General features: G+C 38.6%; 1 protein-coding gene across 2 annotated transcripts in view; it reads right to left on the bottom strand.

The window, feature by feature from the left end:
- Positions 1-20,863, bottom strand: part of NVL (nuclear VCP like) — a 1,985,423-nt gene that overhangs the window by 110,926 nt on the left and 1,853,634 nt on the right. For both annotated transcript variants that reach the window (XM_044058761.1, XM_044058752.1), the window contains one exon: positions 2,459-2,538. In XM_044058761.1, the coding sequence (XP_043914696.1) occupies positions 2,459-2,538 (80 nt within the window). The remainder of the gene's footprint in view (positions 1-2,458; positions 2,539-20,863) is intronic.

The following is a 20,863-nucleotide window of genomic DNA, read 5'->3' on the forward strand; positions in this document are numbered from 1 at the left end:
CTCTCAGGGGAGCTCTTGCAAGCCATCTGTTCCTCTGGAGGAACCATCTGGGGCTCTTCGGGCATGGGCTGCCCCTCTGGGAAGACAATGGGACTGTAGACAGAGCTGAGGGGGTCTGGGCAGAGTCCGAGGGGGCAGTTAGGGGGTCTCGAACCGATGGAGAGGACCCTTTCGACCACATCAAACGCTGAAGGAGAGCAGACCTCCTGGGAAGCTAATAAGGAGGCCGGTCTCCCCAGGTCCGATGCGAGAATCGGAGCTGGACCGAAGTGGATGGAGCTCCGAGGGAGGGAACCTGGCCTGACAATGTCAGAGCCGATGGAAAAGGTTCCACTCCCTCGGATCCGACACCCAGGCTCTGGCTCCAAGTGTGGCTCAGATCCGAGATGCTCCAGGCAGCTGTTGGCATCGAGGAAACAAGGACTGTCAGCGCAGACCCCCTGACCAAGGCCAAGCTCGGATCCGAGAACTCCGAAGCTGAAGGTCGGATCAGGGAAGGAGAAATGGGTTGAAAAAAAGGAAGCGAGCCCCCCCTCCAGGGGGGGGGGGGGATGGCAAGACCACCATCTGGATCTGTGTATGGATAAAGTGCCTCATAATCTTATCCAGATCCATGCCCGATAAGAAGCAGGTCGACCGTGACGAGGCCACGGAGTCCAACCTGGTGGGTCGGGGAACCAAGGCCCAGGAGACTGGACGTGTCTCCTCCGGCTCCGGGGAGAACCGGAGCCAAGGGGAGTCACAGATCCATGCAAACTTGCTCAGGGAAGCAAGATCTGGGGACCTCTTCCTCTTTTCCTTCATATTCGACTCTCTCTCTCTCCCGCTCTCTACCTCTCCTCTGCTCCACTACCACAGGCTTAGATGCAGGAGTTTGAGTCCCTGCCTGGGAGGGAGGGGAGGCCAGAGGAAGAGAAGCATGAGAGGTAGTCACAGCAGCCGCTGTGACTGAAGCCGAAGATGAGGAAGGAGGATCAGTAGCAGGCAGAAGACCTTTGAGGGCCAACTTGGCCTTTCTATCCTTTAATGCTCGGGGACTGAACCCAGCACAAATGGAGCAATCCACACTAAGGTGTGCCACACCTATGAACAACACACACAGTGTGTGGCCATCCGCTGGGGAGATCTTAAGGCCACACTCTGTGCAGTGCTTAAAGATAAGCTTTTCGGCCATTCTACAAGAAAAAGAAAGAAGCCTTAAAAAAAAAAAAAAGAAAAGAAAAAAAAAAAGACAGGCAAAAAAACTTTCTTTCTTTATTCTACAGACACACACCCACTCACCACACTAGAGAGAGACACACACACAACGCTAAATGGAGGGAGGGGCACCACAGACAAACTCTCTATCTAAACAAACCTACACTCGATGCCAAAGTGATTGGAGGGGAGAAAGGGTCCCTACATTAACCTAAATCAGCTACAAAAAAAGGAATTTTTCAAACTTACAGTAAGAATTCACCCACTGCTAGCTGGAGCTCTGAAGACATGATGTACTACAAATCGCTGCAAATGAGACCTGGGGATGGAAGGCAGTGGAGGTGTATTATGGGTAAGGGAAGGAGTCTGGAGCTCGGAGCTGATGCTAGTAATATTTGCCGGCTCGGATCAGATACAGATCCGTATCCCACAGGTTGAAGACCAAATAGGTTCATAGGTTAGTACTAAGCTAACTGCCCTTGTGAGCCATTTTAAGCCTAGCCAATTATCCCTTGTGAGACTCAAACCCTGCACCTTGTAAGGCAAACACCTTAACCATTAAGCCACCAGGCCACACAAATGAAGTAAACTACTTCAGATCACTGAAATATTTCTGGCCTTCATGCAAAAAAAAAAAAAAAAAAAAAAAAAAAAAATGTTTCTTTTTCTCGCGTTATGAACAACCTTATTGTCAGGAGTATAATCTCTTCTGAATTGGAAAGTTCTCATTTTGTCTCCTTGCCCATCTTTGTAAGAAACACGGTTTTGAGCCTGTGCCCTGAGTTAGCAATGGAAGGATGAGATTCATATGAAATGTCACTGGAGTATGTCATTTCTTCCCAAAGGGTGAGAATTTGCAATGGTATCATTAAGCAATGTTCACACAACAAGGCAAGTGTAAAATTAGCAATGATGCCCTCTCGAGTTTTGGTAATCATCTCCCTACATAATCTCAGCCTTTGTAAGTAGTCCAATATGAACCTAATCTAAACCCCCACTTTCCATCCTAAGGGTCAAACGCTGACATGAGGATGTTCAGACCCCATGCCCTCCAGTAAAACGAAGGCACATAGTTAAAAATCTAATACGTCTAGCAATGGACCATAAAGACTTACTATTTCAAAGCAAGATAAAAGTACACTCCTTATATTCATTACCAAGAAATCAACATAAACTGAAGTATCTAATTTAAAAAAAAAGATAACTATTTAGGATATACTGCATTCCTTTCAGGGTAAAATACATTACCAATAATATTTACCTTTTCTGAAACAGAGGGTTTCACTTTCTTAAATGCTTCTTCAAAATGTTTCTGACTAACTGTGATTTTGTTTGAAGCACCTAAATTAATACACAAGAGAAAGATACTTACTGTGCCTGAATTAAACACATTACTTGAATTCAATAAAATGACATATTAAGAGTTTCATTTAATAACAATGGATAACTGGGTCACATTCAGATTTTATTAAGGCTTACATTATGTCCTATTTTGTTTTGCCCTTGGCACTTTATTACACCTGAAACATTTAACATTTAAATACCATTAAGCCTTCATCTATATTCTCAGATCTACTGGAAAACACATTGCCTTTAGTAACTGTTACCTTACAGTATGCAAGATACTGGATTGCAGTAAAGCACTGCATGATTATGTGGTGCCAAAGCATAGACTCCATTGTTTTCCCAACAGTATCATTATGGTTGTGAAAGTTAGACAATCAAGAAAAATGATAGGAAGAAGATCGATGTCTTTGAATTGTGGTGTTGTGTAAACTGCGATCTCATGGACTGCACACAAAATTAATCAATCGGTCATTGCCAAGCTCCAACCAAAGTTCACTTTGAAAGCTCAGATGTCAAGGCTCAAGTTATCCTACTCTGGACACACGATGAAAAGGAAAGCATCAAAGGAGAAAAATGTTATGACTGGGATGGTAAGTGGGCAGCATAAGAGCGGAAGACCTCTGATACACTGGCTTGACACAGTAACAGCAGACATGAACATGTCACCATCAACCCTTACAGACATTTGTGATGACTGGAAACTATTTAGAAAAACTGTCTATATAGGCACCACAAGTCATTGTCGACTCAATGGCACCTAACAACAACAAGGCATTGAAGCAGCTTAGCTGTATTCATATGTCAGTTTGCTGGTGCAAGGAGTACTAAATATGAAATAAAGTTGTATTGTTAGGAAGAAATGACACCTTGATAACACAAATCTAACAATATTTCTTCTGGATCTGTGTCAGCAAGGCACTTCATGTACAAACAACGGTAAATTACACTCACAACAACAGACCCAGAAAGAATTTACTGCTGAATTATGCTAGTAGTTTCATATGTATTCAGCACACATATGAACACAGGGATGGCTGCAACACTGTGCATCAACCCCTTAGCAGTCATTAGTAATTACATGCAGCAGAACCTATTAAGCACTTATACAATGAGTATCTGAAAAGGTTAGAAAGTGGCTGGTGACACTATCAACCAGATCCAGCACCAAGCGACCTAGGCAGTTGCCTAGGACCTGCTGGCTGGGGGGGGGACGAGTTACCACAACATTTAATCTTAATGATGCAATTAAAAAATGTTAATTTCTTCTTTAAGGACAAACCCTGCATCTTTAGAACATATGTGGTCTGGGCATGCAACATACCTGCATAGGAAATGATTTCTCAAATGTGCATTATAAGGCTGCCATTTGATTTACTTAAATTTGAACTCCCTTTTAGGGCTGCTATGAACCAAAGAACTACTTACTAATTAAAATGGTGTGTTGCCATGAACTTCAGTAAGTACTATGGAGTTCTGCCTTGAAGTGTGTGCCCATGAGAAATTCCCTAGTTAAGGATGTCATGTTAATTAGCTTGCTCAGGCTTTGACTCTGTACCTTGGCTACTGAAAACACGAGCCTTAATCCTGTACACCAACTACTAGACTGTTCACTTAGTCATAAGAGTTAAATTAAATATTTTGAAATGGGTAATTTTATCTTTTGTTGGTTCATACATTTTGTTTTATCGCTTAATGGAAAAAAAACTCAAAACTACAAGGATGCATTTTCACTGAATGCGAGTTTCAGTGCATTTTCAAGGAATGTGAGTTTCAATGAAAGAGAAGTTTACTACTGCTAATGTTTAGTCTTTTTTCAATGTGTAACTGTTTTGTTTAGCAAATGTCTGTCAGTGTTTGTTTTACAGAATTTGAAAGCAGTGTTAGTAGCTCAACAGGTAGCATACCAGCCTTTGGAGCAGAAGACTGCTAGTTCTACTCCCACACCATGGATTGCTGATACTGCAGTGCACTTTTAAAGGTGATGGTGGGGTGTTGCACTCCTGAGAGTGTCGCCCTTTGGATGAGATGTTAAACCAAGGCCCTATCTGTCTGCATTAATGACAGGTGTTGTGAAATCTTTTACATCCACCTAAGCTATCAAAAAGAGTAGGTGAATGTCCTTAATGCCCTAGCCAAATTTCCCCTAGTAGTAGTATAAATACCAACAAGGGTCTCCCCTGAAAAGATGCTACTAGCCTTGAGGGCCAAACTGATAAACAAAAGGATATTTAAATTATCAGTTTTAAATTAAATCCCTATCTCTGCCTTTATTTCAAAGGTGAAGAAATAGTATGCATGCTAACAGTTTTGAAAAGTGTTTATGGTAATTGGGTGGAGAGAGACAAGTGATGAGACACCAGAATGGCTTGGGGTAGGGGGTCCCCTTCCCCTGTCTAGGATACAGCTCTGCACTGAATACTGCATTATTTTCAAATTCCAAACCTTGATCAACAAAAAAACAAAAGTTCTATTTTTACTGATGTATTTTGTTAAACGAGTTGTCTAAATGAGTTGAGGCCTGACAGTACCATCTGACAAAGTACTTCCTCAAAAGTCAAATAGGCAAAAGGAAACTGAGAAAATCAAAGGATTGCAGGATGAAACTCATTAGCAACTCATAGCCTTTATTACCTGTGCTGAAATGCAAGACTGCTGCAAAATGTTAAACAGAGTTAGGTGATGGCAGATCACTCTGTGACTATGTGGTGAAAACACTACTATGAGAGCAAGAAATACAAAAAAAAGTTATGTACTTATAACGTTCCATGTGTGTTGTCCATCTCAACCTTTATTCTCAATGATGGGTCGGATCTAATCCATCGGATCCATCTCGGCCATTTCAAAAGCTCAAGGCCTTCAGCAAAACTCATGGACGTTCTTCCTTACTCAGAATGCAACTCCCTAATTTCCTCAGCTCTTGTGTGCCCCTGACAACTCATATAGAGGTAACTGCTTTCATAGATAAACCAAAAACATAATTTCTGAGGCAACAGAGTCCTGTAATATCCAATTAGTACTACTCTGTCTCCCAGGAGTATAGGCAGGGGGTATGGAGGGTGGGTTATGAGAATAAAGGTCGAGCTAGACAACACACATGGAACCTTATGGTAAGTACATAACTTCTTTATGTGATGTTGTCAATCTCACCTTTATTCTCACTAATGGGACCATGTCCCAAGCTACCTGATTCTTGAGTGGCTCATGGAAGAATATTCCTCAGAACCATAGAACCAAAAGATGCTCCACTCCTAGAGGCCAAATCCACGTTGTAATCAGTAATACAAGTATGAGGTTTTGCCCATGTCACTGCTGCTGTACAGATGTTATCCAAAGGTAATCTGGCCTGAAAGGCTGCAGACGTAGCTACTGACCTAGAGGAATGAGCTTTAACAGGGTTAGGAAGAGTTTTATTCTTAGAACTGTAAATGATGGATATACATTGTGAAAGCCATTTGGACAAGGTAACTTTTGACACTTAAAAACACAAGAAACGAGGAGATGTAACTGGATGTTGCCAAAACAAAACCGCAAGCAGTCATGGAAATCAGAAGTCCTTTTAACACACTTTTTATTTGTGTTTTCGGAAACGACTATGCGTTTCCTTCCTCAGAAAAACAAACAACACAATGACCATGCTCAGCCCTTACTTTTAAAACTAAAAAGCGTCATGTGATGCTGATAAAAAAGCATTTTACTTTAATTGATAATTAACTTAAAGGTTCCTTACCAACAATATGTATATATTTTTGCTTTGCAAAAAATACGCAAAAATAATTGCATAATAAATCCACATACCATGCATCACTAATAATCTTAAACTAAATACAATTAATTATTAAACAATAAATTCAAACTTTAAACATATCAATATTACATATAAATTTAAAATTAAAAACCCTAAAATTAAAATTATAAAATTATACTATTCATAAGATTACATTCTCTCTTAAAGAAACCTAACCAACCCCACTTATTACTTAAAATTAAACCATTATAATAAATTTTAATAAATACATTGATAACTGAATAAATATTTAAATGAGTTAGTTAAAGTCACACTTGACAAGTTATATAACAGACCACATAAATCAACATATATAAAATTTAAAATATAATAAAATAAATAATGGCTTACTATGAATAATGTAGCACTCCACAATTGAACAATACAATTAATGTAAACTCCCTTGAGTGCAAGCCTGCACCTCAACACAAGATACAATAAGCAAAAGTTAACTTTTGACACTGGTTGGCCTTTTGTAATATCAGAATAAGGAATAAACAGCTGATATGACTTTCTGATTTCTGAAGTTCTGTGTAAGTAGAAAGGTAATTGTCTATGAATATCCAGAAGATGCAGTGAATAGTCACCTTTATTTTGCAAGCTCGGAAAGAAAACCAGCAGCTCAATAGACTGACTGAGGTTACTTTCTAACACAACTTTAGGTAGGAATGAGGGATTAGTGTGTAAAGAAACTCTGTCCTTATGAAATACTAGGTATGGTGGCTTGACAGATAAAGCTTGCAATTCCTAAACTCTCCTAGCTGAAGTAATAGCTATTACGAGGAGTGTTTTCCAGGAGAGATACTTCAATTCACAGGTATCAGATGATTCAAAGGGAGGACAGATAATGTTCAACAATATGAAATTCAGATCCCAAGGTGGTGACAGGTTTTTGCATTAAGGTCTTATCCTTGTAGATCCCTTCAGGAATCCCTTAGAAAGTCTGTTTGACATGACTCCAGAACCATTTTCTTCAATAAGAAAAATTTGAAATTGCTGCCAACTGTACTCTAATAGTGGCTGCTCCAATACCCTCACTGAAAAATGTTGCTAAAAATTCTAGAATAGAATGTATGGGCCAAGTAAAGGGATCTATCTGATTGTTGCTGGCCCATGCAACAAATTTCTTCCATTCACCTCTGTACAATTTATGTGTAAATGATTTACGGGAAGATAACAAAATATGTTTAACTGGAGAGGAAAGAAGAGGAAACCTGGCAATCAGGGGAACTGGAACAGCCAAGCTGTTAGTTTGAGATTGTTCAGACTGGGGTGAACCATTCCTGAGGGGTAAGACAGAAGGTCAGGAGCAAGGTCCAGAATCTGTAGTCTGCCCCGTACATAAGGCTGAAGAAAGGGGAATCAGATTTGTTGAGGCCAATAGGGAGTAATTAAGATTACTGTTGTCCTCCACAAACTTGCTTTCTGCAGAAATTTGGGAATTACAGGGATTGGTGGAAACGCATAAAAAAGTCCCGGGGCCAATCGTGAACAAGTGCATCCCTTGGTGACTCCTGTGCAGGAGGGATCAGAGCAAAGCAGTTGCTTCATTTGGAATTGGTGGGTGATACAAAGAGATCACACCAAGGCTGGCCCCATTTTTAGCAGATCTCTTCCGTAACTTTCGGACTGAGGGATCATTCATGCGGCTCTGCTCAATTTGTCTGCAATTACTCTGGATTTCCAGGGAATATGCATTGGTATCAGAAAGTGGTTGGAAGATGTTGCCCACTGCCAGACCCTCATGGCTTCTTGACAAAGGGGCTAAAATCTGGCCCCTCCCGTTTGTTTATGTACCAAACCATAGACATGTTGCCTGACTGGATTGCTATCATTCCCAGAGGGAGGGAGTCTTGAAATGCTTGCAACGTCAAAAGCACCACCCTCATCTCCAGTATGTTTATGTGAAAATAAGCCTCATGCTCCTGCCAGATGCCTTGAACTGTCTTCCTCAGATAATGCCCCCCCCTCCCCCCCCCATATCTGGGAAGCATCCGTGGTCACCATGGCTTGGGACTGAGGGCGAATGAAATGACAGCCTAGAGAAACTAACGGAGAATAAATCCACCATTGGAGATCCTTTTTGCAGGAATTGGTTATCATGATTTTGTGCATCACAGGAAGTTCCAGAACTGACCACTGTGTCAAAAGTAACCACTGGAGTATTCTCATGTGGAGATGAGCTACAGGCATGAGAACAACTGAAGCAGCCATTTTTCCCAGTACTTAAATAACTTGTTTTCTAGAAGCTAGTTTCTCCCTGATTAACAACAGTCTTACATAATAACAAAGGTCATCTACTCTGTCTTGTGGAAGCTTTGCCATCACTGTAGTTGTGTTTATCTCTGTTCCTATGAAGACCAAGCCTGACATGGCTCTAGAGCAGATTTTTCGTAATTTATGGTAATACCTAGGGAGGAACAGAGTTGCAGAGTATAGTCCCTGGCTTGTAGCAGAAGATGCCTGGTTGGGGCAGTTATGAGTCAGTCACCCAGATATGGAAACACCAAGAATCCTTGGCATCTCAGGTGAGCTGCCACTACTGTCATGCATTTGGTGAACACTCCGAGGGCTGTAATGAGACCAAAGAGCAGAGCTCAAAACTGGAAGTGGCTGGCTCCTAGCCAGAACCGCAAGTGTCTACTGAATCGCCTTTCCATTCATATGTGGTAGTACGCATTCTGAAGGTGTACACAGCACATCCAATTGTCTTTTTCCAGTAATGGAAGTATCGACTGCAGTGTCACCATCCGGAACTTACTCTTTTTCATAGACCTGTTTAGAATGCTGAGATCCAAGATGGGTCTCAGTCCCATCTTCTTTGGAACTAAAAAGAATCTTGAGTAAGTTCCAGATCCTCTCTGGTCTGCGGGGACTTTTTGGATGACTCTTTTTGTTAGCAACTTTTGAATTTCTAATGTTGCTTGTTCCTTCTGACTGGGTGACTGTCTGGAACTGAATTGTTTGTGGGTGTGGGGAAGGAGAAGGGAATAATATATAATAAATATATATATATATATATATATATATATATATATATATATATATATTATAACATTTATTGTTTTAAAATGTTATTTGCTGGTGAATTTGACAAGAATTATTATTAAGGGTGTCATATCTAAGTTAGTTATATATTTTATATGTACAATGGATGAATGGGTATTGTGTTTTTAAATAATATGAGTGTTTGTAATTGAATAACATATAACTTCCTAACCTAACAGCAAGGGGCAATGGTGTATAAAATGGAGTATTGTGTTGTTTGCAGTTTATCCTTGAAGGCAAAATGTCAAGGTACCAGATGCATTCAAATATAATGTGAATGAGAACTCCAGATTTGCATGGCCCATTTTTGTGTGTTGTTCTACTTTTATTTTGTGAATAATATATCCTCTGGATATTATGTCTTGCACCCATTTGCCATTTGTAATCTTTTGCCAGGTTTTGCAGTGCAGAGACAATCGCCCCTGACTACCTCCAGAGGTGAGCAATCGGGCAACCCTTCAGGAGCGTTGAAAAGGCCCACCAAAGAAAGATTCTCTGGAGCCCTGGTTCTGCGGGCCTCCCATGCTACGAAGGCGGCATCTTCCATTATTGTTACCCCCTCTGCCTCTAGGGGAACTTTCACCCTGTGTGTCCTGGAAAGACCTTTGTGATTTTTTGAACCACATCTTTAAACTACCTCTCTGACCTTTAGGAAAGGGTCTGGTAGGTGTGGAAAAATGACTCCAATGGCAAACAAGGTCTTGCCTTCCTGTTCACACCTGGTAAGCATCTCTTTTACCTTAGGCTCAAAAAGAGAAGAGCCATCAAATGCGGTGTTAATGAAGGAAGACTTGAAGGGCTCTGTGAAATCGCAAAGGCGCATCCAGGCCTGCTTCATGAGAGAGATACCTGAACCCACAGCCCTACTCGTTCCATCTGCTGCATAAGATATGAGTCTCATGGAAGAGTTTACAACTGAATTGAGTGTGGCGAGCTGAGTGGTGATTTTATCTGCCACCACGTCAGCTACAGTTTCTTGGAGGGAGTCTGAAAGTTCCTCAACAGATTCGTCTGTAATCTGGTAAAATGGGTACAGTAGTTCAGTGACCCTAAGGCAAAGTTTGCTGATGAAAAGATGTGCTTCCCATACCTATCTATGGTCCTGGAATCCTTACTCGGAAGATGGATAGAAGAACTGGTCTCAGATAGTTCCTTTTTAGTGGCTGCCGCCACCACAACCATGGCCACAACTGCTACACTTTTAGTTAAGAATGGTTTGTCTTGGGGGCAGTAATGTACTTATTTGCTTCCTAGGAATAGTTTCTATGGAATCTGGGGTCTCCCAAGCTTTCTGAGAGATTAATTCAATAAGCTCATTGGAAGGAGGGGTCTCCCAAGAGTTTGAGAGGTGAAACCCAAAAGCCTTCAGGTATACTGACTCCTCAGCTGAAGGGGATGTGGACTGCCAGTCACCTCTTTGCTTTAAAATTTACATCTTCAGGAGGTGACTGTGGGGACCCTTCTGCCTCATCAAGGTCAATAACGGATGCGATAGACTCCTCTGTGGAGTCAAGATGCTTCCTCTTGCAGGTCCGCAGGTCCTCTTCTGAGGGAACTCCTCGGTGCGACAGTCTGGGAAAGTATCAGAAGAGGGGGATGTCCCCTTGTTGGACATACTGAGGTCTGGGGTCTCTGTGGTCCTGTGGAGAGGGAATGTGAGAAGGCAAAGACAACTGTGAATTGGGAGGAAGATCCGAGATAGGCTGCGTCTTAGACAGAGATGTAGTCAAAACCCTCTTCATGACCTCAAAGGCAGTCCTCCCCTGCTTTGAAGAACACCCGGATCCGAAAAAAGGGTTGTCGGGGCAGAAGGAATCTCCAGTGCAGGAGACCAAAGCTCCAAGGCAGAGGTAGGAGTTGAACTCACCCGCGCCTAACCCCCCCAGAGGCAAGGTCAAATCCGGAGAGATCCAAACCGGCTCCACAGACCCGACCAGGGAGTGTTGGCTCCTACAGGTTTCCTGCTCTGACTGGGTGGAAACACTCGGGGCAGACATCGGATCTGACGAACCTATGGGTCCCGGATCCGATACAGACACAAGTTGGACGTTGAAATCTTCTGGCTCCAAAACCAGGGGACGGATCGGTGGAGGAGCAGACACCGAATTGGATTGTGCCTGATCCGATTCCTTTAGGTTTGGATCCAATAACAACTTGGTCAAGGCCGGTGTCTTTAGCAGCCTCCGCACTACCCTATTCACATCTTCATCAGACAAACTCCTGGTAGACCAAGTAGAAAGGGTTGGAGACCTTGACTTTGTCAAAAAGGGAGATGGGAGCTGAGAAAGTATCAGTTCCAATGAAGGTGAATGGCTCCGATATCTAAATTCTGTGGGAGCAGAAGAGGTCGGAGCCATGGGTTCCAGCTGTTCCGATGAACTCTTGGATCCAGCAACAACTGTCTGCTCCGAGGGTTTTGTTGGAGAAGAGAGTCTAAAGAGCTTTTTGCTTCAGCTCTGAGGAAGACTTCTGCACTGAAGAAGCCCATTTTTGAGGTTTTTAAGATTTGTCAGACTTGGTGGCGGACTCCGGTGAGATAACCTCAGTGACAGGAGTTTTCAGCAGTCCCTTCAAAATAGGTTTATTTTTGCACTCCATAACAGCCCTTTGGTTAAAACCATGGCATATGGAGCCTCCTGGAGGTGAAGAGGCCCAAGCAATACATACACAAAGTGTGTGAATCACTAAGAAGCATCTTCTTTCTACACTGCTCACATTTCCTGAAACCAAGAGGTTTCCTCTTCTTGCTTTTGAGACATTCTTAACAACTAACAGAATTAACACACAGAGAAAAGGGCACACTAGAAAAGTCCTTTAATTTAAACGGACAGAGAAACATATATTTTAAAGGGTAAAGATAGTAAGACATTCTTTTTAAAGAAATTGTCCTCTAAAACGGACGATAAAGAAGGAAGGGATTAGGAAATAGAGGGAAAAATGTCCTCTAACTTAAATGGATGGTAACAGGAAAGTAAAGCACTTAGCCCAGAGCTTACTTCAGAACCTCCTTCACAGAGCGGCAAATGAGATCTGAGGAAGTTAGGTAGTTGCATTATGGGTAAGGAAGAATGCCCACGAGCTTTGCTGAAGGCCTCGAGCTTTTGAGACAGATCCAATGGATCGGATACGACCCAACAGTGAGAATAAAGGTGAGACTGACAACATCACATTCAGAGTTTAATTCTCATGGCTTAATAACCACAAGCCAAGTCAGGGCTGCACTAGTGTAGAATCATACCAGGCTTCAAATGAAAGTCTTTGGTTAAGATGATGGGAGTCCAAAGCTCATTCAGGTCAATTCAAAGGCAATGAATAAATATCTAAGGTAAAGGCCATGACAATAACAAAATCATGCCCAGTACTCCACATTACACCTCTTCATAACAGTGCCATGGCTACCTATAAAGCAAATTTCTGCTTAAAGATATAACATTTACATTTTAATTATGCACCAGAAGTTTCACTATGACTACAGTAAAGTCGCAGGGCAAACAATTCACAGCGAGCAAAGTGTGCCTTGATGTTACCAAGCAACTGCTGTTTCACATGGGACTGAAGAAGATCTGAATGCCACTTGAACTGAATGGAATATTCACTTCTGTCAGATGAACATTTAAGACCTTCTGGACACATCTGAGCACTCAGAAAATGGACACTGCATGGTCCTTCAATTTGAATAGTGATGAGGCAGGATAGCAGTTAGTTCAGAAGATACACAGCAGTTGCGGCAGAGGATTAAGGAGCTGTTAACAAACTGTTTTATGTGGTCCAGGGTTTGATTCCCTCAGCTTCCACTGTCTGTGTGACTCTGAGCAAATCACTTAACCAGAGAGTGGTTTTGGGCTGAGTCTGAAAAAGATCTATGGAGACCAGTGCTCTAACCTGGCAAATGAGCACAAATAAAATAAAATATAATTCTAAAGAAAATGCAATGGTTACTTTAAAAATAACTCATTGCTATTGTGATGCCCTTATAAAAAATGATACACAGGGCAATATATTTGTGTCATGGATTTCAGACCATGATGTAATACAAATTACTTCTAGAAGGTAACTACTTTTACAAATACAAACTTCTCCTTATAATTTCAAACAAGCTAACACACATTTAGGTATTTACCATTAAAATTATAGACTGCTAACTTTCAAACATTTACCTTTGTGTGGGAAAGATCTAAATATTAAAGAAAATCAAAATGTATTAAAAGTATTTGTGAACTTACTTATTATGGCTTTAGGTCTGCAGGTATTTCAGAGCACAAGTTTGTAAGCCTCCTGTGCCCATGGCAATAGCTAAGGTAACCTGCTACAAACGGAGAATACAGAGTCCGAATTTTTTTATTCCGGGAGATGCCCTCACTTAAAATACCATGACTTAAAAACATTGAGTCTTAGTCAATGTTCTCCTTTGTTGCAGGATGTCTTAGGTTGTTATTCCCATAGCAAATATATATATATATATATAGATATATATATATATATATATATATATATATATATATATATTTTTTTTTTTTAATTATCAAATGTTTTTATGACTTTGGGATTAAATGTCTGTTGGATTTAAAGGGATGCCATTACATGGTCAGTTCTCTTTTGACTGTCGCTCACTACAGTTTCACCTCTTGTAATTTAACATGTTAATGAATAAAGCAACCACACTCTAAATACTACAGAAACATTTAAATGTGAATCTGCTCTTTGCACTTAATTCTGTTCTTCTTTCCTCAATACATAGTTTTATTTCCAGCAATCTATGCCTTGTTACTGAGCGTACTGCATATAGCTGAACATATGGCAGAACATTTTATTACATAAAATATATGAATTGTTTAAGCATTTTTCCCAAAATGTTTAAATCATTTTATAACACTATAACTTAACAGTATACTAACAAGCAAAAACAAACTATATACAATGTCCATAACAACTAAAAAAAAGAATATACATAGGAGAACAATTAATATTTCTCTAATACCTTAGACAGTTTTGTCCAAGAAATTAAATGATGGGTTGTGTTGTTAATCCTTGCTTTTATAATACCAACCTCATTCTTATAAATGTATTTCACAAGATGAATAAACTCAGCTTTAAAGACAAGAGTAGATTGGGATTTCCAATTTTTAGTAACATTAAAATGTGCTGATCAAATAGTCTGCAGAACTTATTTTATTCGCTGAGAGAAATTGATTCCAATATAATTGGTCACCCTTTTTAAATTCTAACATTTTCTGAGTATCGAAAGATACCAAACATTCATTTGTGTAAGCAATAGGAAGCATAATTATTAATAAATTCTTAATTGATTAGAAAACATAAGCTTTTTAAACAGCTGTAATATTTGGTTTATAAGAGGTGTGAGAACAAGTTTTGACCTTTCACTTTGAATGTATATGTTTAAAATCCATATAAAGACGTTTGTCTGTACTTGAGTATATGGTTCAAGCAATGTCCTATTACTATTATGAAGTAAGGTTTCATGCACTGATTTCTAATATGACATATAAGAAGTATTATTCCAAAGCAACTCTATGTTAATAAATGCAGAGGTTAAATAAAAATCAATATTTGGAAACCCTATATCTCCTTCATCCCAGCTTGTGGTGTGCCAGAGAAGAGAAATTCTTGGCTTTGGGGGATACCAAATGAAGTTAAGTAATAAGTTATTAATTTTCTCTTTAATTCTGACAGGTGGGGGAAGTATTAGAGCTTGGCCAATGAATAAGATTTTAGGTAATAGTATCATTTTGATTAAAGTTAGCCTGTCTTCAAATGTGAAGAACAGACTGTTCCAACTGTCTATTAGACTAGTAATTGAGTTTATGAGTTGGTAATTAGATGCGAGTGATTTTGTATAATTAGATTCAATAATGATACCTAGATATTTAATATGTGTTCCCTCCCATTTAATGTCTCTTTTTGATCTAAGTTTCATAGTAACATTTTCATTCACTAGAAGTGCCCAAGTTTTGTTGTGTAATATGTATGTAATAGGTGATCTACTGAATTTTCAATATCATTACAAGTTATTACTAGGTCATCAGAAAACAGTTGTATATTGGGGGATAATTTGTCTGACACTTTATATCCTTTAACACTGTCATTACTTCTAACATAATTTGCAACAGGCTCAATAGCAAGGGCAAAGAGTAATGGGGAAAGGGGGCACCCCTGTTTGGTACCTCTTAATATTCTAAATGGGCTAGGTAGATAAGATCCAGTATTTACATAGGCTATGGACTTTTCATATAGTGTTTTAATTAATCTTACAAAGTCTGGGGAGAAATTGTATTTTTGCAGAGCTTTAAACAGATATGGCCAATTTAGGGAGTCGAAAGCTTCATCTTAAAAAAGCTAATTTTCTTCTTGTTTGATAAGTCTATTAAGGACAGTAATCTAATTACATTGCCTTGTACATTTCTGTTTTTGATAAACCTGGTTTGGTCTTCATAAATTAACAATGAAAGAATATTTAATCTGTCTGCTAAGATAGACTTGAATATCTTACAGTCAATGTTAAGCAAAGAGCTTGGCCTGTATAATGTGCAATGGGTAGGGTCTTTATTTGGTTTTAAGATGGGAGAGATGATAGAAGATTTCCATGAGGGAGGGATGTTTGCTGTAGTTTTAACTTCTTGGAATGTACTAAGATTTTCAAGATGTTATCGGGTAAGAGTTTGTAAAATTCTGGAATTAGGCCATCTAGCCCTGGTGCCTTTTGTGTTAAGATTTTTTTATTTGTTCCTTCAATTCTTTAAAGGAAAAGGGTTTATCTATGTTATTAATAACGTGTTTGGATAGTTTCTTTTGAATATTATTAGCAAGAAAGTTGTCTAGACTGTTGTTATCACTTGTAGAGGAGTTATTATTATGAATATCATCGTAATGGTTTTTAAAACATAATAAGATTTTTTTTGATCTGTAACTTTGATAGTCTGATTACTTCTAGTGTATATTATTTCTTTATATGACTTTTCTCATTTAAACATTTAGATCTAATTGCAATCCTGTGCATACTCTTGGGATTAACTGAGTAGGACTGTAATCTGATTTTTCCCAGATTTATTGATATTTTATGCATTTATACATTACAGATTGAATTGGATTTTAAGTCTAAATAAACAAATTCAGAGTCATTTGCTTCAATTTACATTTGACCATTCTTCTTTACAGTTTTTTTTATCATCATTTTGTGTTCAAGTTTTAACAACAATTCTCGTGGCTTTGACAATGTAAAAAGTGTTTTGTATGTTTTTTCTTAGCCATTCAGCATGTTTTTATTCTGTAGTCATGTTTAGATGGCTTAATCCCTTTCTTTTCATATGTTTGCATCATTTCAATGGGTCTTAAAATTTGATTCAATTGCAGTATTGCATTCTCATTTTTGCAATGTTGTTTAATAATATGTTTTGTGCAGTTTTAATTAAATCTTTGTACAGTGTTTAGGATTTAAGCATTTTAATAAACCTGAACAAAAGCACTAGATGAATCAGTCAAACATTATCAACTGAATCTTGATGATCAGACTTATAAACAGGGTTAAACCTGTATTATACAATGACTGGACAGTAACATTCAAAACATGGCACGTTGATTGGTGAGCCCAATCAGCATGCCCATTGTAAATCTGAGCATATACCAATGGAAAAAGTCTGGTTCTTTCACCTTTCACAAACAAAGAATGAAATCCAGACAATATGGAGGTACAAGAGAGACAGGGCAGAGAAAGTACAAGGAAAATCAGGTACGTTATGCAAAACTAAAGAAATGTACCTGATTTTCTTTGTGCTTTCTCAATCTGGTCTCTCTCTTGTACCTGTCAATGGTTCAAATTTCAAACTTTTATTTTTTTTTTAATTTAAAAAAGTTTCTCCATTGCTTCCTTTCCAAAGCATTGATGTATTGTGTAAGTGTATGCATATGCAGTACATCAAGAAAGCCCCAGGATACCAAAAAAAGGCAGACCACTACCACGGTGCCGTTATACAAAGACATTATTTAAGAAAAGTAAGTCATTTTTTCTTTAATAATGTCATTCTATAATAGCAATAACTGACTCTATGGTGTGGTATATTGAAGATTTATCCTCGGTTGGCTTTGTTTAATTACTCTGGCTTCACCCTAGTGATTAAACCACACCAACCGTGGGAAAATCTTCAATGCACCACACAGACGTTGTCAGTTATTGTTACACTACATTCTGTTTTTTCCTAATTAACCTCTTGCAAATATGTTTTGTATATAGCAAAAACAAAGATCAGGCTCAGTAATTAAAATATTTACAAATGGAATCCTGGTATAGTAAATATAATCAAATATTATTTCTGCCTTTATAAAATTAACATAGTTTTCAGTTTGTTCAACAAGGAGATTTTCTGCAAAAAGACTGAACAAACACTTCCTGGTTTGTTTTTTTTAACTGGGAATTTCTGACTGGGCATAACCTGTTTCAACAGAGGCATGGGGAGAAAAAAAGTTCCACATAAATGACTGCAAGCATATAAAGCAATAAATTCAAGTACAATACATAATGATGTGCTTGCATATTTAGGGTGCAAATAAAAAAAATACAAGTTACAGAGATATCCCTATGTGAACTGCATAAATGCTCATTTTATTAGCATGCGCCAATTAGTCGAGCTAGTGACAATGTGTGCTGCCTGATATACATACTGCAATGGTATAGCAAAGTAGGAAGATCTTCAACTACAATACATGCTTTTTTGATTCAAGACCAATAGGACATTCTGAGAAAAAACACAATCGTGAGACAAAATACAAACTACACAAATTTTCTGCTCACAATTTGAATGCTAATATATTTTAAGTGTGTTAGTGGCTGACAAGAATTTGTTTTAATCTAGTATACAGCAAGAGATGGACACGAGTAAACAAACATGAATCAGGGGATATATATATATATATATATATATATATATATATATATATGGAAACTAAGCAGTTTAGCATTTTAGTACTTGTCTATGATAATGACAAATCACTGAGACATCACAGAGTATGAGTGAAATGAAGTTATTCTAGCTCAGGTAGCACCATACAGTTGTAGCATTAATTAGGGCAGAGTTGGCAAAAAGTACCTTTTTGAAGAGGAGCTTAACTCTCGAGTTCAGAGGTCTGTCTTATACTTTACATTTTCTTAAATGGGCAGTTTTTGCCATCTTTTTGCATTAATGTGGACTACCAATGCACTGGAATGTAGTGCAAATAAGGAATATAAAATACTTTTAAATACTTCTGTGTCTATACCCTGATACGTAACACAATGTAGATGGTACAGCAGAATAACATCATCATGTTACATGTTTTGGTGACACTGTTCTGGTTGCAGGAAGTCTCCAAGAATACTTCAAACTGCACAAGAGACGTTAAATTAACAGTTTTCCTGTGGCTGCAACACTAGTTCTTCATATTCACTGTTTAAGTGAATTAGTGTACAGTGAGAAAAGTATCCCCTTATTTTTATATTTGTATTTTAAGATTACAGCCAGTCAATAATGCCAGAGTTTCATACTTATTACTGTACCTCAAAACGTGTTACCATATTACCTGTGATCGTGCTTTGCAGTAACAACATGAGAACCCTATGGACACAAGTGTATTTTTAAACTAAATTTTCAACAGTAGCAAACGCCTCCAATGTATAAAAAAATTGCTTTACATAACCAACTGTACATATCATGCAAAGACCAAAACAGCATACTTTTAATGATATTCCATTTTGGATCTTTAAGAGTGCTTTGTTGAAGTGAGACAGGGACAATGTTTTCAAACTAAGCTGAAAAATAGCCTCCTTAGCAATTAAGAGATAATGCAGTCTGGGTAAGAAATGAGTCTACAGACAGCAGATTAGAAGCAGGTACACACACACCATTCAAATAATGACTTAAAAGAAAGGTTTCACCTGGATAACACAAAATTGGGCATGCAATTCTTAAAATCGTGATGGTTTCATACTACCCAAGTTCAAGCTCAAGGACCTCTGCTAACTTGAATCTTTGTTCAAACTGGATAAAGTTACTAAGTAAAGACTTGTTAGGTCTCTAGAAACATATAAAAGCCTCAGTAGTATGCAAGTCCTAGTTACTGTGATCTTTGTGATACTGGGCACAAACTGTTTAGCTCTGCACAGAAGGCAAACCTTTGTCATAAGTGAAGCAAATTTAATATGCAAGTCAAAGTTCAGATATTTTAATTACATCATCTTCTCTAATTATTACTCTACTTTTAATAAAGGAAACAAAAATATTAAATACTGTCAGTTTCTATAGCAAGTGCTTCTTTATTGGCAGGTGACACCATACTGCATTACTTATTTTATTTTCTTGACTTGGTGAATCTCTCTGAGTAAGCAACATGAGGAGAGAAGATCCAAAGTCTGTCTTAAGAATGTGGCATTAGGAAAAAATAAATAAATTATATGCATGTGTGTGTGTGTATATATATATATATATATATATATATATATATATATATATATATACACATACATACACACACACACACACACACAATATATAAAGTATGTATGCGTATATAAATGTGTATCAATGTATATACCTCAAAAAAGTTTACAGCTTACAAAGTGTATGATATCCAAGGACTGGTAATTTTAGCAGTAGGGTATCAGAATTGATGCAAGCAGCTAAGATCACATCTTCATATGTATATATTGAGAATGAGAAAACTAATTCAATGAGATGTTGGTTAGGCAAATCTAGTTCACTTTCTGAAAGATTCCCACCTGCTACATAAGATGAAAAATCTGGTCCCCTAAATTCTGATTTGCTAAAAGTAGTGATTCAAAAGGGGAACAGTGAATATTAAAACTTGCTGTTCACCCTTTAAAACAGGCTGTACTGTTCTGAGGACCCACAGTTATGAATCTCAAACATTCAAATGGTTACCAAGCAATCTTCCCAAAAAAAGGTTATTAGTAGCTAAATCTTAAGAATGAGGCACACTTTTTCATTTCCATGACTGTTGGCCATCAGCCACTTCTATGGGTCTATGGCCCATTTGTTGTCTTGTGGGTGAGAGACAACTGAACAGACCCTTTATACAGGCAGCCATGAAGAAATGTTCACACCTTCACCAACCACACTTTCTGCCAGCTCACACTCCACGGTTGTGCTTGTCCCACAGCCTGTGGGCCTAGCTTCATCTTAGGACTGCAGCTACCCACAATTTAATGGAAGACCCTAACTGTCCTTAGAATACAGAAATACAAGGCAGCCCTGCAAGGCATATCCCCACTCAATGGCAAGGGCAGGGATTTTTTTAATTAAACCTTAACCTCATCCCTCACAGATCTGATGTCTATGCTGGGAATGGAGCACACAATACTGACCACAGTGCATGCACATTACCATCCATGTTAAACTTCCAGGTCCAGATCCCAGTTACAGTGATGCTCATTACCTGGTGTGACCATTGTTAGTGTGCCCATGTGCATACTACAATCAGTCA

This window comes from Protopterus annectens, chromosome 1.part2 (assembly GCF_019279795.1).
Source record: "Protopterus annectens isolate FY-2018-M chromosome 1.part2, PAN1.0, whole genome shotgun sequence".
Taxonomy (NCBI): domain Eukaryota; kingdom Metazoa; phylum Chordata; order Ceratodontiformes; family Protopteridae; genus Protopterus; species Protopterus annectens.